This window comes from Leopardus geoffroyi, chromosome C1 (genome assembly GCF_018350155.1).
Source record: "Leopardus geoffroyi isolate Oge1 chromosome C1, O.geoffroyi_Oge1_pat1.0, whole genome shotgun sequence".
In the NCBI taxonomy this organism is placed as follows: domain Eukaryota; kingdom Metazoa; phylum Chordata; class Mammalia; order Carnivora; family Felidae; genus Leopardus; species Leopardus geoffroyi.
The window spans coordinates 206,617,304-206,640,895 of NC_059328.1; the positions used below are offsets into that span (position 1 = coordinate 206,617,304).

The 23,592-nt window shown below is 41.0% G+C and overlaps 1 protein-coding gene across 1 annotated transcript in view; it reads right to left on the minus strand.

Annotated features, from left to right (window-relative positions):
• FARSB (phenylalanyl-tRNA synthetase subunit beta) overlaps positions 1-23,592 on the minus strand; it is a 72,342-nt gene that overhangs the window by 25,530 nt on the left and 23,220 nt on the right. The window contains exons 11-16 of the mRNA XM_045481435.1: positions 20,245-20,306; positions 19,567-19,774; positions 19,000-19,080; positions 15,535-15,627; positions 11,745-11,862; positions 249-404 (exon numbers count right to left, since the gene is read on the minus strand). Of these exons, the coding sequence (XP_045337391.1) occupies positions 249-404; positions 11,745-11,862; positions 15,535-15,627; positions 19,000-19,080; positions 19,567-19,774; positions 20,245-20,306 (718 nt within the window). The remainder of the gene's footprint in view (positions 1-248; positions 405-11,744; positions 11,863-15,534; positions 15,628-18,999; positions 19,081-19,566; positions 19,775-20,244; positions 20,307-23,592) is intronic.

Sequence of the window (23,592 nt, forward strand, 5' to 3'; positions counted from 1 at the left end):
GTCAGTAACTAGGGGCTATCACACTCACCTGGGACAAAAGCACTTTACTAAAAGAGCTCTGCAGGTGTTTTCCTAAGATGCTGGAGGGAAGAGGAAATGTTTTCTAGAAAATACTAATAATTAATTGAAAATCGAACCTCTATTTCCCACCTCCCCACCCCAATCAAATTGAAAAAAACTATCAAAACATAGGACCTGGACTCTTCATTACATTATCGCTAACTCTGGATTCAGCTGATGAGTCTTACCTTCTGATGCCTTGATCACATATCCCCCCTTCTTCTCACCGGGAGGCACATTCAGGAGCTGCATAATTCTGTCAAGTAGCCCATGGATGATCTCAAATCCAGGATTCTTGTTGTAATAAACAGCACAGAGGTGCCTGTAGTTTCTTGCACCTACATCTGAAAAAATAAAAGAATTAGACACAAGGCCATGGAGACCATAACTTAAGAAACTCCTATGGGGCTAAAAAGCATCTTTATGAAACTTAGAGCTAAAGCAAATACTTAGAGTAAATTGGGGGGTGGGGTGGGGAGACTGTAAGTTCAAAGAGTCAAAATTATATTGTTTAAAGCATATACAAGGACACCTGGGTGGCTCAGTCAGTTGAGCGTCCGACTCTTGATTTCGCTCAGGTCATGATCTCACGGTTTGTGAGTTCAAGCTCCACATCAGGCTCTACACTTTCAGTGCAGAGCCTGCTTGGGGTTCTCACTCTCTCCCTCTCTCTCTCTCTGCCCCTCCTCCACTTATGCTCTCGCTCTCTCTCAAAATAAATAAATAAACTTAAAAAAGTGTTTAAAAAAGCATATACATTGGTTGGAAAACTACGAAGCGATTGCTTCTCGGCCTTTTGGCTAAGATCAAGTGGAAAACTGAAGCGAAGAAGGGAGTAACTATCACAAAAGTTAGCACAGTGGTTGTTTTAAGTAAAGAGAAATGATAAGATGGGGAAGAGCCTTACAGGACACTGGAGATACTGGCAATAAATATTCTATTTCTTAGTTTGGATGGTTTATAATCTTTTCAAATCATATGTTACATATATTCTTCACAATTAAAACATGAAAAAAAGCAATATAGGAAGACAAGAACAACACTGATGTAAATGTAAGCCAAAAAACTCTCCACACAGGAAACAGAATGAAGAGAAATATACCTAAATGCCAACAGAGATTCAATTAGGGACAGAGAAAAAATAAAACAATGTCTACCTGGGGGAAACCGAAAAATAATCTACTTTATATTCTCATGGAGTGAGCCAAAGTTCTTCCACAGATTTATTCCCATAGCCACGACTGACAAAATACAAAATGTCTTCTACCTTCCAGATATCCAAATAAAACCTGGGTATTTTAAGACACTATACGACTGAAGTAATATAAAAGTGAGCACATAAATGGGGTGAAAAGGAAAACTCACAACTGATTACTATGTGCCAGGTACTTAGTACCTATCATTCTTCTATAATCTTAATTTTCAAGACAATCATGTACAGTGGGTTTTATTACCACTATAAAAGGGGACAGGAAAAGTTAGATGGAAAAACAAAGGCTCAGACAGATTTTACCCAAAATGTCAAGCAAACTGGCTGGAGCTAACTGTAATTAATTACATAGCTAATAAGCTATAAAACCAGGATATGACTGGGATGGTCTGGCTCTAAAACACAGGCTCTTTCAGGGTGCGTGGGTGGCTCAGTCGGTTAAGCATCCGACTTCAGCTCAGGTCATGATTTCGCAGTTTTTGAGTTCGAGCCCCCACAGGGCTCTGTGCTGACAGCTCAGAGATTGGAGCCTGCTCCGGATTCTGTGTCTCCTCCTCTCTCTGCCCCTCCCCTGCTCATGCTCTGTCTCTCAATAATAAATGTTAAAAAATTTTTTTTAAAACACAGGCTCTTTCTAGTAAACACTGCAAATGTTGAAGTCTCTAAAGGATTTAGAGATTTCTTAATCTCTGAAGCACTTAGATGAAAACAACATACAAGGTTAATACAGTCAAAGATGTACGTTCTTAAAATGGTTTTAAGAGGACACATTTTAGTATTCTCATGTGTTATTTGTCAGAAGTCCTTCAACTGAAGTTTCAAGCCACCAACAATATTGTAACTCATGGAAAGAAAGCGTATTCGAAGTGACACTTCTGACTAAATACAGTGAAGAAATAACCATTCTTGCCATGTAACATTTCTTAGTGCCCACTAGGTTCAAGGCACTCTAGTCTATGTATCCCTGGAGGGAGAAGGTCAAAGCCAGCACAGGGCCTGCACAGACTAAACTCTCAACAAGTAATTTCTGAATAAATGAATAAAGCCCAGAAAGGGGACACACACACACACAGAACAGTTAAACGGGGCCAGGCCCAGATAGTGGGCCACATTCTAAGTCCGCACAGGAGCCAGCTGCTAGAGGAAAGGAGTTCTTCACTGTTGTCATTCTCTATCATTTCCATTTGCGAGAATAAAGGAATTTGGTATCTAAAAGCTATAATTGAAGGTGTAAGAATAAAAACTAATATTAAGACCAGGCAGGCATAAAACCTCACTAAACCAACCACACGCATAAACTAAAATGAGGGGCTTGATTTCTCCGTCGGAACACACACACGCACACATACACCCGCATACTCCCTGAGGGGAAAACAATGCAATGAAACAGAACTAAATTATCCCTTTCATATTACTGACTTGCTCCTGGGTATCTCTGCCATGTGGTACCCATTTCTTAGCGTCACGTGCTTCCACTTTAACCCACAGACATGTATTCCAACTACTTTGTTGTTCCACTTTTGCTGGGAGAGAAGAGCCCAACAGTAATGCCAGCATTCAGAGAGCTTAGCAACATAACCTGAAGCTTTGTTTTGGTAACCTCGGTGCCTTGGAATACCTCTTTCCTGATCTCCAAACCACATAAAACTTAACTTTTCTGATAAGAGGAGCAACATCTGCTTTAAAGACTTCGAATTAAGAAAAAGCAGGTCGTGTGATTTTGATGATCAGAATGATGAGCTTACAATAAAAATTACATGCCTTAAAATTATATTCTATTCAAGAAAGGTTTCAAGATGTTTGCATAACACATGTACACATACACACACAAATAAGCTAGGTATTTTTAGATTCAATTTTGCAATATTTTTAAGAAAAGCCATGGATTTTTAGGGCCTTATACTAAACCCACTGTAAGAATTAAACTATTTAGATGGTCCCTCCAACTCCCACCACTGACTGGCCTTTTCCTCCACATCTCCCCAGTGCTACCACTCCCTCTGGACTTGCTTCCTCACATCTTGCTAAGATATTCCCTCTACTGTAGCCAAACTGAATTAAAGGAGGAAATGACCACATATTCGGTTCCACCCATTCCTCCCTGGAGAAACCGCCAGGTAGAGTAAAATTCCGTCTCCTGGTATTTTGCACCAAGGGACCCTCTTACATCACAGGAAGTTCCCTGACTACATGCCGCAAAATAAGAACTATTTAAATTTCATGCCAAAACAAGCGTTTGTTGGAAGTGCCTCAGTTCTTCATAACTCCATTAACAGACCTCTTGTGTTAGGCCATCAAACAATTCTGCTTCTTCAATGGGCCTGCCAAGTATGTCAGCCTAAATTACCAATGCATTTTGCAGACTTCAAAGTACTGCCTGGAGAGGCTGATCTAAACCACCCGAAAGAGGGGATGGCTGGCTACAATTCTAGAAGCTGAAAGAACATGCCAAATGATTTTTTAAAAGAGGAGGAAAAAAAGTGGTACATGATGTCCCCCAGTAAAGAACTATTAGCTACAACTCAAATTATTCAAACAGGCTCCTGCTCAGTGTAGACCGTCTCTCACCACGGTACGAAAAATAAGCAAATTACGGGTGTTAGGTTATTATATACAGACAGACTGTAAAAGGGCAGAGTCTTCAAGGGAACAATTCCGTCTCTATTCTCAGACTCACGTAAAGGCCCAAATACAGATGTTAGGAGAAAGCCTACTGAAAAACCAGAGGTCGACACTGAGCACTGAGATTAACAGTGTGGTCAAGGCAGAAAACAAAATGAAGCACCTTTGTTTTTAATCCATTCCACCCAATACATTTCTTTAATACTGGTACCCAAGAGACTGTAGTTAATGTGGCAAATTTTGCATATCTCCTGAAGCATGTCGATGTAATATTAAATGATTCACAAGAGCTACAAGAATTATGTGAAGACCTACACCTTAATACCTACCTAACATAAGAAAACAGGAACACTTACACACTGGTGTTAGGGCTGCAAGTTTATAAAAAAATCTTTTTTTTTTTTTTTTAAATGTTTATTTATTTTTGAGACAGAGAGAGACAGAGCATGAACAGGGGAGGGGCAGAGAGAGAGGGAGACACAGAATCTGAAACAGGCTCCAGGCTCTGAGCGGTCTGCACAGAGCCCGACGCGGGGCTCAAAATCACGGACCGTGAGATCATGACCTGAGCTGAAGTCGGACGTTTAATCGACCGAGCCACCCAGGTGCCCCAAAAAAATCCTTTTTGGAAGACAATTTAAGACAGCAAAAATTTAAGGTGCATACCTATGGACTAATTCTATTTGTACAAATACATATTTGTATAAGGGTACAAGGATACTCATTACAACAGACATGTTAGCAAAAACCTGGTAGCAATCTAAATATTCATCTTAAGTCTGAACAAACTATAATACAGCCACACAATGGAATATCATATAGACATTAAAAAGAATGCAATGGACAGAATGTGTTCATAGGCAAAAGTACATGATAGGAAAAACATAATTCAATTTTTTAAACACTAGAAAGTATTTATATGTATCTATGGCTCTACAGAGAAATGTAAAACACATGGTTGCATATGCACAGGAAATATACAATAAGAGTGTGTGTGTGTGTGTGTGTGTGTGTGTGTGTGTGTGTATACATTGTAACACTGTATACACACACACACGCGCGCGCGCACACACACACACATAAAACTAAGAGTAGGATTAGGAAGAAGTTGGATATGTGTTGTTTTTTATTAAATATGAAAAATAAAATTGCTCTTAATATGTATTTGTGAAGGTTCTTAAAGATACTACAAATTTTAAAAACAGAAACCTTAAGGGGCGCCTGGGTGGCTCAGTTGGTTGAGCATATGACTTCGGCTCAGGTCATGATTTTGTGGTTCACTAGTTCTAGCCCCATGTCGGGCTCTGGGCTGACAGCTTGGAGCCTGGAGCCCTCTGTGGATTCTGTGTCTCTCTCTCTCTCTCTCTCAAAAATAAAAAAAAATAATAAAAAAAAAACCCAGAAACCTTAACAGCAATTTTCCTTAAAACTTCTATATTAACACACCAAAGTATGGATTCTTTTTTTCTTTTTTTAGATAATGCTGAAAGCCAAAACATAAATGTGAGGAGGAAAAAAAAAATCTATGACCTTCTCAATGCATGCAGGAAAAAGTTATAACTGTGGGTTGCCTTTTAGTTAACATAAACCTGGAATCGATTTTTATCTATTAAAAAAATACAATATGCAATGCATGACAGAGCACATTATACTCACATTTGCAGATTTTAACTATGTGGAACCAAACACACTAAAATAACTTTCCATATTAAAAATGATGTTATTTACAGTTAAGATGCCATCATATAGGAGAATGATGCTACTTCAAATACTGTCAATGTCAATGTTCCTTACACCCATATTTTTTGAATTATTAATTGGAAATTCTACATGCCAAAAACATGAAGTAGTAAAATTAAATTAATCCAGACTGATGACATAAGCTTTCTTCAGAAAACCACATTCCACATGTGGATGCTAGATAATCTTCCATTATTTGATGGCTGCAGAATTAATGAACAATTTCTCAGAGCTCAAGTATTTCACAAGCTCATAATGAAAACGCCTTTATTGAGCTCTTTATCAAGCAAAGAGTTATAGAAAAAACTATAAATATCTGGCCGCCGTATTCAGTAGGTTACAATATAGACAGATCCACGAACGGTACAGAGGAAGCTGGAAAGAACAAACCAAATCACAGAACAGTGAATTAGTTATGTTCTACACAGTCTTGGTGGCCCAAGGAGGGAAAAAGAACAAGAATCTCATATACTGTGATTAACGCTAAAAGACATTCTGGATTTCCACATCTAAACAAGTCAGGGTCAGAAGATCATTCTGATTTAGAAAAGCTACTGGAAGAGTGCAAAATTTTAGACACCACTTGAACATTCGGGGGAGGGGGTGGGCGGGGGCAGAGAAAACACAGCTCGTACCAGGACCGTAACGATGCTCTGGAGAAAGTAGGAATGGTCTGAGCAAGGAGTGAATGAAGGCTTTGAGCGAGCATGCTTGCTCGGGCAAGCGAGGTCACCGGAGCCCTCCCAGTGCTCGAGGGCCTGTAACCTGCTCCATCTACCGTAATATTAAAACCCCAAAGTCTTCAAGTGCAGCTCAAACTCAAGAGCGTGGTGACGTGATCATCAGGATTCTCCACAGATATGACTGAATCATGCTAAACCTAAGGCACCTTATACCCTTTACGAAGCCAAGCTGAGCCATCTTGCTGAGGTATGGTTTCTTTTAAACTCAGACTCAACCCAGCGATGTGTTCTCTACCGCCACTTCAGGGAGCTTCTAGGCATTTTGGCAGCTTCAGTGACCATCATGAAATAAACTGTGATGGCAGAACTCAATCTGCTTTTAATAAAAAGCCAGAATGTTGGGCTTTGCAAAATCCAATTGCTTTTCTGGGCATAAAGATTAGCCCAAGTTAATTCATACGTAGGTCCTGGGCTCCTCTAAAGTAATTTACTCTTGGGACGGCTGGGTGGCTGTCGGTTGAGCATCCAACTTTCGATTTCAGCTCAGGTCATGATGCTAGGGTTGTAGGATCGAGCTCCACGTCAGGCTCTGTGCTCAGAGTGGGGCCTGCTAGAGATTTTTGCTCTCTCACTGCCCCTCTCCCGTGCCCGCTCTCTCTCTCGCTCTAAAAAAAATAAAAAATCTAAAAAAAATAAATAAATTTACTACTTTGTTAATAGTTTAGTTTATATAGAGGGAACTATGAACAACTGAAATCCGTAACTCACAGCGGCCTGATTTGATAGCTTCAGGGTTGCTTCTACCGACTTCTGTAATACAGCTGAAAATTCACCCCACACCAGAGTCTGCATTTAACTTCATTCCAAAGACACATGCCATTCTGCCCAAAAGGGATAAATCCGCTTAGCTGCTTGAGTCATGACTAATTTTTAACAATGGTGCAGCAACTGTGGATCCTACAGCTCAGTAAATGCAGTGGCTGGCTCAGCCTTAAAGAACCAGGATATGTTGGACTCCACACCGAAGTCTTAATATTTGAGAAGTGTGTCTGACTTAGTTGCTCAACAGGAAGCTAGCCTGATAGTCTCACAACATGGACGGTCGGTCAGTGAGTCCACACGAGCAGAAGAAAGTGTCCAATGGGGTCAAGAATGAAAACAGGCGCTGGTAGCCTTTCACTTGCTCTTACAGAAACGTAAGAGTACAATGTGCACGAGAGTACAGGCGGGCGAATAAAATTGTGGGAGGCATATAATAATCCAGCACAGATTTCTTCTTCATTTCCATTGAGGAAGATACACCTGCCTATACAAAACTGACATGAGGCTGGGAATCGGGGTTTTACTTAATGTTACAAAACAAGTCAGTGGTGACTGTCAATCCTTCTCTGTGCTATCAGGGTCCCTTGTACATTCCCTTGGAGCACTATGTATAAAAACCTGTTTACGGGGGGCACCTGGGTGGCTCAGTCAGTGAAATGTCTGACTTCAGCTCAGGTCATGATCTCGCAGTTTGTGGGTTCAAGCCCAGCATGGGGCTCTGTACTGACAGCTCGGAGCCTAGAGCCTGCTTCGGATTCTGTGTCTCCCTCGCTCTCTGCCCCTCCCCTGCTCACATGCACACTCTCTCTCTTTCTCTCAAAAACAAATAAACATTAAAAAAATAAAAACCAGTTCATCTCCCACAAGACTGGCAACTCTTTCTCTTATATTCCAAACAGACCCTGCAAAGAAAAGGAACTCAAAGACTCTTCGGGGGCGCCTGGGTGGCTCAGTCGGTTAAGTGTCCGACTTTGGCTCAGGTCATGATCTCACAGTTCGTGGGTTCGAGCCCCATGTCGACAGCTCAGAGCCTGGAGCCTGCTTCGATTCTGTGTCTCCCTCTCTCTCTGCCCCTCGCCTGCTCACACTCTGTCTCTCTCTCAAAAATAAATAAACATAAAAAAAAAAAAGACTCTTGTACCAGTGCAATGAATGAGATGGTCTTGTTTACTCTTGCCATACATCCCTACCTTCTGAACTTTGGGTACAGCCCCCCCCCCCCACTAATGAAAATCTGGGATGTTTTTATATTACTGGAAAACTTCTCTATCGTTTCACTTTTGATACTTTAGATTTTTCTTCTTTAAAACAGTGTGACTATTTAGGAGGAAACGGCTAACTCCGACAGAAAAAAAATGCTTACTGGCTTGAAAGGAAGTAAAAATGTATGTGCTCAATTCACTGAGGAGAAGTGGCTGATGAATTACTGAAAAGAAAACAACATTCCTGTTTTTAATACCCCCCCCCCCACCAGTACATTTTGGTTTTTCATGCCCTAAAATAAGAAGATAGAACACAACAGAAGAAAACCCAATTAAATCCAAAGTTAGGACAAACACGGAGCCCCAAGGGCGGCAGCAAGGTGACATTAACCCTTTAATGGCTGGAGGCTTACAAGTCATTCTCACGGACAATCACCACAGACCAGGACGCTAGGTACCTGGCCTCAGGGACTGCTAATACCCCGCCAGTAAGAGCAGACACCAAACAGTGCCTGTTACACGGCCAGAACTTTTCGAAACGCAAATTCATGTAATCCTTACAAAAACCCAGTAAGTGCAACCATCATCCCCACTGCTACAGATGAGAAAACAGGCACAGGGAGACTGAATAAATTGTCCGAGGTTAAGCAGCTCTTAAGTGGCAGAACCAGGACTCAAACCCCCAAACACTGGCTGTACAGTGTTGAATCCATGGAGCTGAGCTGCCGCTGCTACAGAGTCCTCTGCGTACCCCCAAATGACAAGCAGGGGGTCCACCTGCACATACGCAGAATAATCCATCAGAAAAATGACTTGCTAGGGTAAAAACTCCGGGTCTCCCTCAAGAGGAAACCTACTCCAGAGGGTGAACTTACTGAGCACGCCTCCCTCCTCTCATTCCTCAAACCCCACTGGCGGAAAAGGTTAAAGACAATAAACCAGAATGGTGCGAGATAACAGGCAAATGTCTTATCAGATGAAAATGGCTCCACGGGGAGAAGAGCAGAATAATCACAAGTAAAAACCGGAATAAAAGGTCTGCTACAGAGATGAAAACTACTCTTTCTGATGACACAAAGTGTAGCAGAAATGCAAATCGGAGGTGACAAGTATACAGACTGAGTTTCTGGGGTTATCGCCAGGGTGATGTGTTACATGACGGCCCACAGCGCTAGCACTGAACAACAGCTCGCTCGCTTTCAACAGGCGGCCTTCTCTCCGAGCGTGGTCCTCGCTTGCGGAGTGGAGTCTGTGCCTGGGCCTTCCCAAAAACACATGAAAGAAAAAAACAGCAGAGACATCCCTACCAAGGGCTGCACCACAGCCAAGCGCTCTGTGCTCACAGCGAAAGTGTCCTCGCGGCAATCGTGGGGACCTCAGCTTGCTCCTCACCCTCCAGACTCCGAGCCGCCTGCTTACAAGTGTGCCCAGCCCTGAAGCGCCCTGAGGGAGCCCCTGCCATTAGGGAAGAGGCCTACCGCTGAAACAGTATTACAGAACTTTTGAGGAAACTTAGTATAACTGACCTAATCCTATACACATCTGTAAATAGGTTGGATCACCAAGGATCAAAACATACAATTCAAAGAGCTAAGACGAAAGGAAAGGAGTCAAAATTAACAGAAAAACCTGACAGTGAAATCGTAACAAATTCTCAGTTATCTGTACCGACGGAGGATTTGAGGCACAAGAACCCTCAGAACTACTTACAGCCGGCACTGAAAATGTTTTGATTTCTACCACCAAAGAAAACTGATACACCACCCAAAGAAAATGCTACACAGACTGATATTAAAATAAACTTTTATTCTCTAAGGATATATGCACAGAAACCAAATTCTGGCCTTAGCTCAGAGTCCAAAATTTATCCAGCCTTGGGCAAATTAACACTTTCCTGTCTTAATTTTCCTATATATTAAGCATGGACAGTGTTTTTGGTCCCATCTGCCTCAAAGAGATGGATTAACAATCAAAAGAGAAGAAGTATGTTTAAAAAGATTTTGAAAAGTATAAAGTACCATCCAAATGCAAGGTGATGCCGTTAGCCGAAGACAAGGCTGCACACTGGGAAGTGGATGGAATCCAGCTTCGGCGGAAGAGTTTGCTACAGAAGGTTCACATACCGTCAGCATGGACGTGCCTCTCTAGTGTCCATTTCCTAAGATCAGCTGATTTACAGCCAACGGTTCTCAACTACTTTGGGCGGTCAGAACAACTGCCATATGACCCGCTTCATGAGAAACTGAGGAAAAGGCCTTTGCTGGTGTCAACAGACTCAAAAGAAAACAGGGAGTTCTGCAGTCTGGGGTGAGGCTCCTGAATAGAACACAGGATTTGAACAGTTAAATCCAGGGAACCAGAGAAATACTGCCAGCAGTTCAGTCATTTGATGGCACCACTCCCCAAGAAATGATCTCCTATGCAGCTCCAAACAGACCTCAGTCTGAAGACAAAAGTTTGAATAAGACGGACATCCTTGGCAATCAGGTTTAAGTACCAACTAAATACAGGTTTCTTCAGGAATCTCTGAGTTCCAAATGGTGGACCAAGCAACTGGCTGTACTAAGAAGTCCAGACGACACTCGAGACAAAACCTGGTAAAACGTGTATAATAACTAGTACAAGAGTGACAGCGAACAGCCACTGCTAACTAGAATGGCAAGATATCAAGTACCTTAAAATGACATGCACATAAATCACAGGATATAAGGAAATGTTCCGTAGTACTTTCTTTAATGTTTCTTTCTTTTTGAGAGAGAAAGAGACAGAGCATGAAGAGGGGAGGGGCAGAGAGACAGGGAGACACAGAATCAGAAGCAGGCTCCAGGCTCCGAGCTGTCAGCAGAGCCTCACGCGGAGCTGGAACCCATGAGCCGAAGTCAGATGCTCAATGGACCGAGCGACCCAGGCACCCCTCAAGTTGAGGTTTTAATAGGGTTCTTCATAAATGTTAAGTTCTTTACGATTTGCTTTCCATTTAAAGAAATAAGAGAGCAACCAAATATTTGAATAGCTTCCTTGGATGGATTCATATCAATCATGAAAACTAAATTTATGAAACAAATGGGAAAATTTAAACACAAGCTGGGTCTTCGATGGTAAAAGAGTGTGGCTTATTTTTTAAACATCAAGAGTGGCCTCTGTTATCTTTTAGAGATACACTGTCTTCTAGAAATACATACTAAAGTGTTCGCCAATGACATGACAGGATGTCTGGGAACTACATGAAAAGAACATGGGGAAGCAGGCTAGAGTACAAACAGATGAAAGACTGGCCATGTGCTGATAACTGCTGAGCCGGGCGCTGGATTCACAGGGGTCATCATACTGCTTACCTTTTAATATGCAGGTGAAATTTTCATAATCAAATGCTTTCAGCGGGACTAAAAGAGGACTCGTTCTTACCTCTGCTAGAATCTTTTACTACAATGTCAGAGATTTCAAACAGTTTCAGAGGAAGGGGCATCTTCCGATTCGCAGCTATGGTCTTTAGGAGGCCAGGAAGAAGGGTAGTGCGTGCCACCTACAGGAGAACACGTGAAATTGCATTGACCAAAGGAGAACCAAACTGACCTGGGGACAAAGCCAGAACTCAACAGCTTCACAGCAAGACTCTTCTGGAAAATGCAATGCCTAAATATCCAAATCATTTTTAATTTTCAATTCCAAGACAAAAACTTAAAATATTCTGGCTTCCAAACTTAAAAAATGAAAAGTCACAAAACTTGATCCCCAAATGAGAAACAAGTATTATAAATACAATGCTTGTATCTAGGACTGGCTATTTAAGACTTCAAATATATAAATTTTCATATCCTGCTTTATTTTATAAAGAAATTGAAGGAGATTACAAGAAACCCAAGTATTTATGTAAGTTAAATCAGAATCAAATTCTTCAAAACCAAGACCAGGGAAAATGTAAATGCAATTAAAATACCATGACAACGAGAAAAAAGAACGCAAATACGTAAGCACTAAAAAAAATTATGCAGTTGCTATGGGCAAGCTGTGACTATAGTTTTCAGCTTCGTAGCCAAAGAAATACAACCATACATCCTAGTTCTTAAAAACAAACCAGCTTCCCTACTTCTGTCTCAAATAAACTTCTCATTCTGAGCTCAAGGAGACAGGTGGGCTTTTGACGCATCACGTTACCAGACCAGTTTTATGAGCAGTAGTAGGAAACCATCATCAAGAACGTGGGCTCTGGAGTGAGACACGAGCACTGCCACCCTCTGCCCAGACTTCTGCGGGAGCTCACGCTGGTTTCTCGGCTTCCACTCCTGCTACCTTATGGTCTGTTCTCCACAATGATCCTTTAAAGCTCAAATCAGATCAGGAACCTCCCCTGCTCAAAAATCTAATAGGTTTCCATCCAACTGTGAATAAAACCATGCCCTACGTGGGGTCCTTGCATCTAAATCTGGCCCTGGCTTCCTCTCCAACTTCAACACATGCTGCCCCCACTGGGCGTACCGGGCTTCAGCCACACTCGGTGAGCAGACTTCCTCCTCAGGCCTCCATGCCTCCTCCCTACCTCCACTTCATACGTTCTTCCTCTGGACTCACATGTGGCTGTCTTACTTTCTTTAGGTCTCTTCTCAACAGGTCCTCTCCCACAAAGGCCTGTCTGTCCTGACCACCCTGACTAAAACAGCAGCCCCTCTGAGATCCTACAGGCGTAACAGTAATAAGCCCCTAAGACTTGCTAGTAGAATGTGTGTTGAGGAAAGAGAACGGCTTTCCTATCAATCTCACTCTACCAACTGCTGCGAGCAGCCTTAATCTCGGTGCTTTTCTAAATACCGCTCACGTTCGCGAATGGAGAGAAAGTGCCCAAACCAATCAGAAACAAAACTGCAGCGTTAAAAGAAAGCTTAATTTACCGTAATACAGACAAGCTTCCTGTGTAAATCATTTTTCTTAGGTCTCCCCCCCCCCCCATTTTACAGATAAGCCTTATTTGCTTGTTTAGAAACTCACGGCAATACAAAAAGTGAAAACTGAATCCAATCAAACTTCTACATCTACCTACTGACATACTAGAAATATAGGGGACCAGTGGAACGTATTCCACAAAATCTTAACTGTGGGAACTCTACAGGACAAATGACCCCGTTTCTTCAACAAATAAAGTGAAAGGGAGAGAGGAAAAGACAGAGATGGCTAGAGGAGCAATCTGTAAATTAAAAAGACTTAAGAAACACATCAACTTTGTACGAACATTTGAATGTCAAATCAAACTATTAAAAAACTTGAGACAACTGGAAAAATGTGAACAATGATTGGCTACTTAAGGATACTAAAGAATACTATTGCTGACTTGGGGAAATGTGGTAACGTTCTGTAATTTTGTTTATAATTATAATAAAAATTTACATGTTTTAACTAAAGGACATTTCTTCTTATATCCATTCTCTAACATCTCTGTGAGAAAATACCCCCAAATTAAGAATTATGCAAGAGAAAGAATGGGCTTAGACAAGAAGCTTGTGGAGTTACAAGTCCACAAACAACTTTACATTTAACCATAAGCAAACAGAAACCCGTCAGCCCCATGAGTAGCAGTAGGATATATCTGCTAGTAAACCATGAATAAACTGCAGAATCTGTCGAATCCAAAAGATAGCCTCTCATCTAATGTATTTTATGCAGAATTATTGATTCTGAAAGTGTGCTAAACCACTACTATTTATAGTGATATTTAATGTGCTTCTGATTTGTTTTCCTTCCACTTACATAGAAAACAGAATGTAAACCTAAAGAACATTACCTCATCTTACATCTATCAAGCTTGATAAACAAAACTGGGAGAAAACGGAAAACCTGGAATAAACGCAAATAAAAACCCAGTTAAGATTTACTGAAAAATCCCTCTACCCAAATGATTTTGAGTGTCCCCTATTAAAAAGAACACCATAAGAGAGGGCAGTAGAAAAGCTAGTGGGCCTCAAAGCAAACTTATGATCACAATCCTTCCAAATTGGCATAATTCTTCAAAGTTCTGACACCGAATACCAAGAAACAACTCATGTACTTGGTCCATGTTATTATCAATTAGTTCTTTAAATAGCCTCGCCCTAATCTACCGCATTAGTGGGTAGCCCTATAGATTAAATCTAACTTTAAAAAAAATTTAAATTTTAACATTTTTAGAACTTTAAAAATTTTTAGAATTGAGCCTTCTTTTACAGATGTGAAAACCACAGAACTATCTTAAGAGTTCACATGTTATCAACAGCATTAATTTATTTGAAAGCATTTCTTCCCAATTCTAAGATTCCCCTTGATTCCAAACCCGGGTTAAAGAAAAATCATCAAGAGGGGCACCTGGGTGGCTCAGTCGGTTAAGTATCCGACTTCGGCCCAGATCATGATCTCACAGTTCGTGAGTTAGTTCGAGCCCCGCATCGGGCTCTGTGCTGACAGCTCAGAGCCTGGAACCTGCTTCGGACTGTTTCTCCCTCTCTCTCTGCCCCTCACCTGCGTGCACTCTCTCTCTCTCTCTCAAAAGTAAATAAAACGTTAAAAAAATTTAAAAGAAAAAAAGAAACATCATCAAGAATTGCACCTGTAAGCAAAACAGAATGAGAGCGAGCCAGTATGAAAGAGGGGAGACGGTTTAAAGTCATTAATAAACAAAGGTATCATAATCTATAAAAAGAGCGCTTCAAGGTAATATCGTAGTCTATAATGTAAATCATTTAACACTTACTAAGGTAGTATCATCCGCACTGACATATTCCTACACCCTACGTGAAACTGCCATTGAACTAAAGGATTACCACGAAAAAAAATGGAGACGGCTTAGTCAAAAACTGATGTAGCAACTAATTTCAAAGTGAATGACTTCACAGAGGTACTGTGAATAGTTACTGACTCATTTACTACAAATGGGTAGAAAAGATGAAAACTTCAAATAGTACTTAAAAAGTCAACTGATTTGAAAGGAATGAAATGGAAAGTTCAGATAAGACTGGGCTACACAGCACAGAGCAAGCAAAGACGCACCGTAAATCAATCAAGAAAAGATTACAAAAAGGTGTTAAGAATCTGTCAACAAAGCATGCAGGAACCAACTATCCTCTATCCAAGAAGAGACTTTTAAAAAGCTCTAAGACTTTGTTATCTGAAGTATAATAACTTATGTACCACTCAGTATTTACTCAAACTCTTAGCTACTTAGAATTCTCACCTGGAATTCAGCTGTCTTAGGATTACTTATGTGGACTGCCTTTGTTGCAGAGATGTCCAAACCAAGTTTATCAGCAATATCTTCTTGGGAGCACTAAGAAGTACATACAAAATAAATAAGGAAAAACAATGACTAAATTGAATACACAAAGTATTTAAGGCTATAAGTCAACTTACAGTCTTGTAGCAATGTAGATTCTCTGTATAGAGAAGTTAAAAAAAAAGAAAAGAATACATGTATCAACTACTTCAGGGCCACAGCAGATATAATTTCACATTAACCGTTCTTTTACAAGGAGTTCTATCTCTGATACAGAGGCAAAGTAAGTTTTCCACATGTTGATGGTGCTATAACTGTATGTGGGCCCTTCCTAAGCTAGCCTCTCACTCACCAGTCTAGTCTCTTACAACTAGCTACCCACTCCCTGAATCTTACACTCTTCCTTCCTTCCTTTTACCATTAGTGCCTTCCGCCAACCTACCTACTACCGTCCCCCAACAGAGTTCTACCTCCTCCATAGATATATTCCTAGTGACTCCAACTTCTCTCTCCTTCCTTGGTGTTCCTATGGCTTTGTTTTGATTACCATTATAATGTCTGCTAAATACATACTGACTTACGGTAGAACGACAGGAGTAAGAGCAGAATTCAAGTGGCCTGAATTCTGCCCAACATTCTTTCTACTTGATCATTTAACTTCTGTGCATCTGTGCTTGATAAAGCTCTGAGGAATAAACTCTTAAGCACTCACCCACCAAACAGAGAAAGAGGCTGGTCACAAAACCAGGATGATAGGCAGAAGGTATGAAAATAAAACTCACTATTAGATGCATTACATCTAACAAATGAGTTAACAAGATAATGCAAATAAAGTACCTGGCACAAACTAAGCACTCAAAGAAATATTAACAGTGATGCTTAATAAATTACTAAGAACAAGTATCACATATTAATGCTAACTGCTAACTGCTGCAAAGGAGTTTAAAACTTAACATGAAAACTGATGTACCATCAGGGTACTGAACTATCTCCAACATTAGGTGATGTTGCCTAATTGCACTATTTTACCAAATGGTCTTCAAGGGCTAGTCTGCATTTCTCTTGGGGGGAAAAAAAACCACGGATGGGCTCAGATTTTATGTCAATGCCAGTTCTAATGATTCTTGCCATCCTCTCTTGGGAGGGATACTGAAGCCACATCCAGGCAGAGCAGAAAAAAGCTCCCTGATCTGCCATGGCTGCAGAGGTAGAGAATCATGGCAGGCATACTGGGAATAATCAAATTTTCTCTACAACACGGAGGCGGTTTTATAACAAGATATAATGTGATGAATTAGGAAATGCAATTTAAATAATGCAATCTACTCTCAAAAAGAACTCATCTGTATTAAAAAAAAAACATCGTTCTGCACAGCAACACAGGTAGGTATGTGAATGACCTTGTACTTTATCACAACAATGGAGGATAACGGACTGAGATTAGAAGCAGTTTAAATTTTTTCTTTTTAAACACTACTTCTGCAAAAAGGCAGGGAAACACACATGCGAAGTCTAAACAGCAGTTAGTTCTGGGGAGGAAAATAGGGTTAGAATCCAGAGGGCCAACAGAAGGGAATAGTCATCGTTTACTCTACATGGTTCTGTACAGGTTTTGAATCCTTTCAAATCAATCCTATGTCACTCCATTTAAAATTTTTTTTTTAACATTTATTTATTTTTGAGAAAGAGCATGAGCAGGGGAGGGGCAGAGAGCGGGGAGGGATGCAGAATCCAAAGCAGGCTCCAGGCTCTGAGCTGTCAGCACAGAGCCCAACGTAGGGCTCTAACCCAAGAACCATGAGATCATGACCTGAGCCAAACTCGAGTGCTTAACTGAATGAGCCACCCACCTGGGTGTTAAGTGTCCAACTTCAGCTCAGGTCATGATCTCACAGTTCGTGGGTTCGAGGACCGCGTTGGGCTCTGTGCTGACAGCTCGGAGCCTGGAACCTGCTTTGGATTCTGCATCCCTCCCCCATCTCTGCCCCTTCTCTGCTTGCGTTGTGTCTTGCTCTCTCAAAAATAAATGTTAAAAAATAATTTTTAAATAAAATAAAATGCAATACATTTCTTGGGGCACCTGGGTGGTTCACTTGGTTTAGCGTCTGACTTCAGCTCAGCTCATGATCTCAAGGTTCATGAATTCAAGCCCCATGTCAGGCCCTGTGTTGACAGCTCACAACCCGGAGCCTGCTTTGGATTCTGTGTCTCCCTCTCTCTGGCCCCTCCCCAGTTCATGCTCTGTTTCTCTCTCAGAAAGAAATAAAACATTAAAAACAATTAAAAAAACAAATTTAAAATCTAAATAAAGGACTAGTGAATCAGCAAAATGAAAATGTTGACCGAGAAGATCCGTGAGATCCCTTCCCATGTTAGCATCCTACAAATACAAATGCTCACTAAAAGGACCCGGAGAGGGGCGCCTGGGTGGCGCAGTCGGTTAAGCGTCCGACTTCGGCCAGGTCACAATCTCGCGGTCCGTGAGTCCGAGCCCCGCGTCGGGCTCTGGGCTGATGGCTCGGAGCCTGGAGCCTGTTTCCGATTCTGTGTCTCCCTCTCTCTCTGCCCCTCCCCCGTTCATGCTCTGTCTCTCTCTGTCCCAAAAATAAATAAACGTTGAAAAAATAAATAAATAAATAAAAATAAAAGGACCCGGAGAGGTTGCATCTCCCTCTCCCCACATACGTAGTAGCGTAGCCCCCACCCCTGCCTTCTGTAAATACAACACTGAGAAGTCTGTCTGGAGTCGAGTTGAGGGGAGAAAACGAATTAGTTTTGTTTTCCTTTGGTTTGGGTTTTGCCCTACGTCATTAAGCAGAAGCTTGCTTGAATACTCAAGAACCACACTTGAGTAGGCACCACATAAATGCTCAGCAAGAGAAGAAGGAACTATAAACGGCATACATATTTTATTCTTTTCAAATGGTCAATCTGTAGGGGGAAGGGGATTTCCTTCTATTTTGTAATAAAATTCATTTCCTGATTCAAGCCTTTTATGTCAGCTTTTCAACTCAAAGCAAATGTTGTGAACATGTTCAAAGACCAGTTTAATGTGTAACAGTCCACAAACCCTTAACCAGGGCGGCATCTAGTGGGCACAGACACAACCAAATTAAGACTCAATATTCTAACTTCATCAGTCTGGTTATGAAATTCATTGCGAATTCAACCCTTAACATTTCCGTGCTAATAAAAAATACACAGTTATCTGTCATTTAAGACTGTTTTGTCCTTCATGATTTTCAGTGACTAAAAAGAAATAATTTCTTCACTAGAAATTGTACGTTCTCAAGTGAAAACATTTTTCTAGAACCTGGAAATGTTAGCAGTCCGGCTTTTGTAAGTTCGTGTCAGGAATCAGAGAATACAGTGATTCAGGGATTCACGGTCAACAATCAGCTGCACAGAAAAGCACACAGGACATACCAGAGCAAAGGTAAGCGCTTCGGTGAATCCGGCGGCTGCCATGTCATGCCGTAGGAGCTCTGTGAGCTTATTAAGAGGAAACTGAAAAAAAGATATTTCACTTTATTTCACCTCAATAAAACTGCCTACTAACAAAAGGTTTAAACAAAACATGTCATTAAAAGGAAAACCCCCTTCCATCCTAATACCGCTAACACCCCCGTTTTAGCCCTCCCCACCGCCCCACTACCCCACTATTCCTACACAGATGTACAAACCCCCACTTGACCTCTCCCACACCAAACTTCTGCCTTCAGGCCAGGTTGAGGAAATGAATTTCCCAGTTAAAGATTCAAAAGGGCTCCTAACTCGAAACCTGTCTTTCTTCAAGTACTAGCCATCACAAGTTTTCAACTTACTCTAATCCACTGGGCATCTGTTTTGTATCCTCCCATAGCAAATGCCTCTCATGGCACAGCATGTCCAAATGCTACTTAATTCCTATGTTCTGTGTTTCCCAAAACCTTCCTGCCATTCAATAATCAGTCTCTCACAATAAGGAATATTTATTTAAGGGTGCAATCTTACTTGATTAGCTATGGTGTATGTTTTCGGGAGAGCCATCTGAATGTTGTTATATCCGTAAGCAATAGCTGCGTCTTCCACAATATCACATGCGTGGATAACGTCAGCTCTGGTTGGAGGGATCTCAATCTCAATCTGATTCCCGTCGCCTATTACTTCTGACTTTAAATGCATCCTGGTTAGAAGCTTGGCAATATTTTCTGGAGTTTCTCTGAAACAGGAATGTACAATCCATAAACTTCACTGGTTTACTTAAAACATGCTTATATTTTGGGGCGCCTGGGTGGCTCAGTGGGCTCAGTCATGATCTCATGGTTTGAGTTCGAGCCCCGCGTCGGGTCGGGCTCTGTGCTGACAGCTCGGAGCCTGGAGCCTGCTTCTGTTTCTGTGTCTCCCTCTCTCTCTGCCCCTCCCCTGCTCACACTCTGTCTCTGTCTCTCTCAAATATAAATAAACATTAAAAAAATTAAAAAAAATGCTTATATTTTGTTTTAAAATACTCTAAGTATCACCTTTCTTTCGGAGTTCCGTTAGACACTAGATATCACAACAGAGGATTTATTATCACTTACTCTGAAAAGATATGAAAACCCTAAGCATTCTTCCAAGAAAAATTAAAGTCCTGTGGGTACTTCATTCTTGAATTCTCTCCAACAGTAAATAAATGTTTTCAAAGCGTACCTGATTCCAACTTTTTTGTTAATTAGATCAGCTCTCACTATCTCTTTTCGGTAAGCCAGTTCCTTCAAAGAGAAAAAGTTTGAGAAGCTTCAGTCATTCCCTGTCAGCTACAGTGTTAGACTTTAATTTTACGTCATCTTACTGTGCAGTCTGCCCTCCCAAAAAACTGTTGTTAGAGCGAGACACTGAAAATAAACATAATGTTTCGAAAACATTATGGAGGAATAAATCTGCTACATTACGTTCATAACTGAACTTTCTACTTGCTAGACAACAGGAACTTCTCAGAAATATAAAATGTCAAACATTTTCTCTTAGATGATCAATCACCACTCTCTACAATAAAACCCTGGTACATCATTTCTAAGATGCTTATAAATCCTAAGGATTTTGAATCTCCTCTCATGCAAGCAGGTGTATACGACCAAGAAAGAGTTCAAATACCACCGTGTACTATCAAATATCACCATTAAGCTAAATCTAAGTGTTACAAAGAAACTCCTTTCTTATCATTTATTCTGGTGGGGAATGCGACCAGGCGCCCCCAGGCAGTCCTAGCGATCATCAATCTGCTCTAGAAGGTAGGGCTGGAAGCATCTCATAAATCGGTACTCACTCTCCTTCAAACAGCACATAACTGTGCCATGTTAGGTAGGAACAAATATGTATAAAACTCAGGCTTTTCGGCACCTTTGCACACATATCTATGAATGTTTCTTATCACTAAACTACTCTCAAAAGTGTAACTACCACTAGCAAAAAAGGCTATATCTAAAAATGTTTGGATTCAAGTAAGGACAATGGGCCAGAGCCCTGCCATGCAAAATGCAGTGCTCAGGCAGAAACATCATCATCACCCAGTGCCTCTTAGAAATGCAGACTCTTCGGCCTTGTTGCTGGGAGCAGTGACAATGGATCTACTGAATCCAGATCTGATATCAAGATCCTGAGCTAATGTGACTGCACGTTAGGGTTTAAAAAGTACAAAACCAGATGCTAATGACTGCCACAGAAACAACCTCCACTGAGTAGTTAATATGAACTAAACAGTACGAGACACTTTGAAGATACTAACCTTAACCCTCACAACAGATACTATTAGATTTCTTATTTGTGAAATGAGAATAGTAAATTTTAGATGAGTAACTATTCCCTGATCACAACAATGGTAAGCTGCTGAGGTTGTGATGCTATATTCCCAGTGCTTACAAACATGCTCACAAGAGAATAAGCACTTGGTATACAATTAATGAGTAAGTGTGTCCAAGTAGCAAATGAACAAGCACGTGAACTGACATGTTCAGGCAGCCGAATTCCAAGGCTCACACCATCAACCACCAACCTCTCTCACTGCCTTCCACTTTATCTTTTCAGGTCCTCTTATTCTTTTATATGAAATAACAGAAGACTAGGAAGAACCTCCAAAGTGTTTTAAAAAACATGCTAATTCATATGAGGAACAATCAGTTCCTCAGAAGGTCATTCTCTTCTGGGAGGACAATCTGAGAAAAGCTGCTTTAATCCACATTTATAAGGAAATAAATTAACAAATGACAACACTGATACAGTACTCCTGTTCAGAAATCCCATCATTTCAAATTTATGAAACCTCTTTATAATGCAAACAAATTCAAGGAATTAGCTACATGAGAAAAGTCAACCAAATTTTAACGTATCTTTTTCTTCCTCAAAGTACATATTTCACTTTTGTTAATACTTGACGAGTCTTGGGGCGTCTGGGTGGCTCAGTCGGTTGGGTGGCCGACTTCAGCTCAGGTCACGATCTCACAGTCCAGGAGTTCGAGCCCTGCGTCGGGCTCTGTGCTGACATCTCAGAGCCCGGAGCCTGCTTCGGATTCTGTGTCTCCCTCTCTCTCTGCCCCTCCCCTGCTCATACTCTGTCTCTGTCTCTCAAACATTAAAAAAAAAAAGTTAAACAAAAAATACTTGACAGTTCTTCACATTAAAGAGAAAAAAACTTTCTCAACTCGAGACATCACTGTAAAACAAACTAAAAAGCTATCTCTGGTTAATCCCAAGTACTACTGTGGTAAATCACATAAACGGCCAATTCTTCCCAACTCTGCTGCATCCATGGACTCACAATATAACACTTGAGGCCCCCACACTGAGAAATGAGAGTCTATTTCACCCTCCTTGAATCTAGCAAAATGACTGGCTTAGGCCAACAGGACACCATGCTTAAAAATACTGAAGCACTGGACTTGCTCTCTCTCGCTGCTGGGAACCCTGCAACTGCCACCATGTAATAAAAACCAAACTACCTTGCTGGATGTGACAGACACTTGACCCGGGTACTCCAAGGCTAAGCAGACTTGAGCAAGGCCATCAAAGGTCATCTAGCTGCTAGCCTACCAACCAGCTGATGACCCGGAACAAGGCTGGCAGAGGTTAGCCAAGCCAGCTCAGACCAGAACTACCCAGCTGACCAACAGAATCATGATTCTATTGTTCATGGTCATGAACAAATCTTTGCTGTTTTAAGTCACTAAGTCTTAAGATACCAGTTAATTATATAACAAAAGCTAACAGCCACTAAAAATTTTTAACTGATACTGCCCATAATTTCAACGTTTTCTATGGTTATACATTTATTTTGAATTATCATCAATATTCTAGAATAAAATAGGATGCTAAATTACTCATGTTTTCAGGACGGGGTGTTCTGACCTCAGCAGGTTTCATCTACTTTAAAAGCTATTTAAATAGTAGAAACTATTCCAGGCTGTGATCCACTTCTTAAGTGACGGAGGAATAGTGAAAATTCCAAAGAAAAAGAGCTTAAAGAATGGCCTCACTGAATCAGAACCACAACTAAATGACTAATACAGTCATGTGTTGGAATGGTCATCTTTATTTATAAAACCATCTTAGGGGAAGAAAAAAACCCAGTCAGTTAAGAATAATGTTGGTTTAGATTTTTCTTTTACTAAGATCCTATGTCTGGACAATAATCATGCTTATTCCTTAGTCCTGCTAATACATTCGGAATTTTTAGTTACAGTGATGACCTTTAGCAACTGTTAACTCAAATGTGAACAGATTAATTAGGTTTGGAGGGCTGAGTTATCTTAAAAGGGGTCAGACTATAAATTACCCAGTTAACTAGCTACTAGAATAAATCAGAGGAATTCTGGCCACGTACTGTGGTCATATAACGGAGTTGGTGGCTGAAGCCCAACTGTCACACAGCTCTACCACTTAACAGCAAGAGGCAAGCTATTTAACATCTGAAGGTCTCTAACTCCATCTGGGAAAGGGCATAATAACAGCACCCACCTTCACAGGGTCAATGTGATTATGTCCATGTAATGCACATAGTATAGT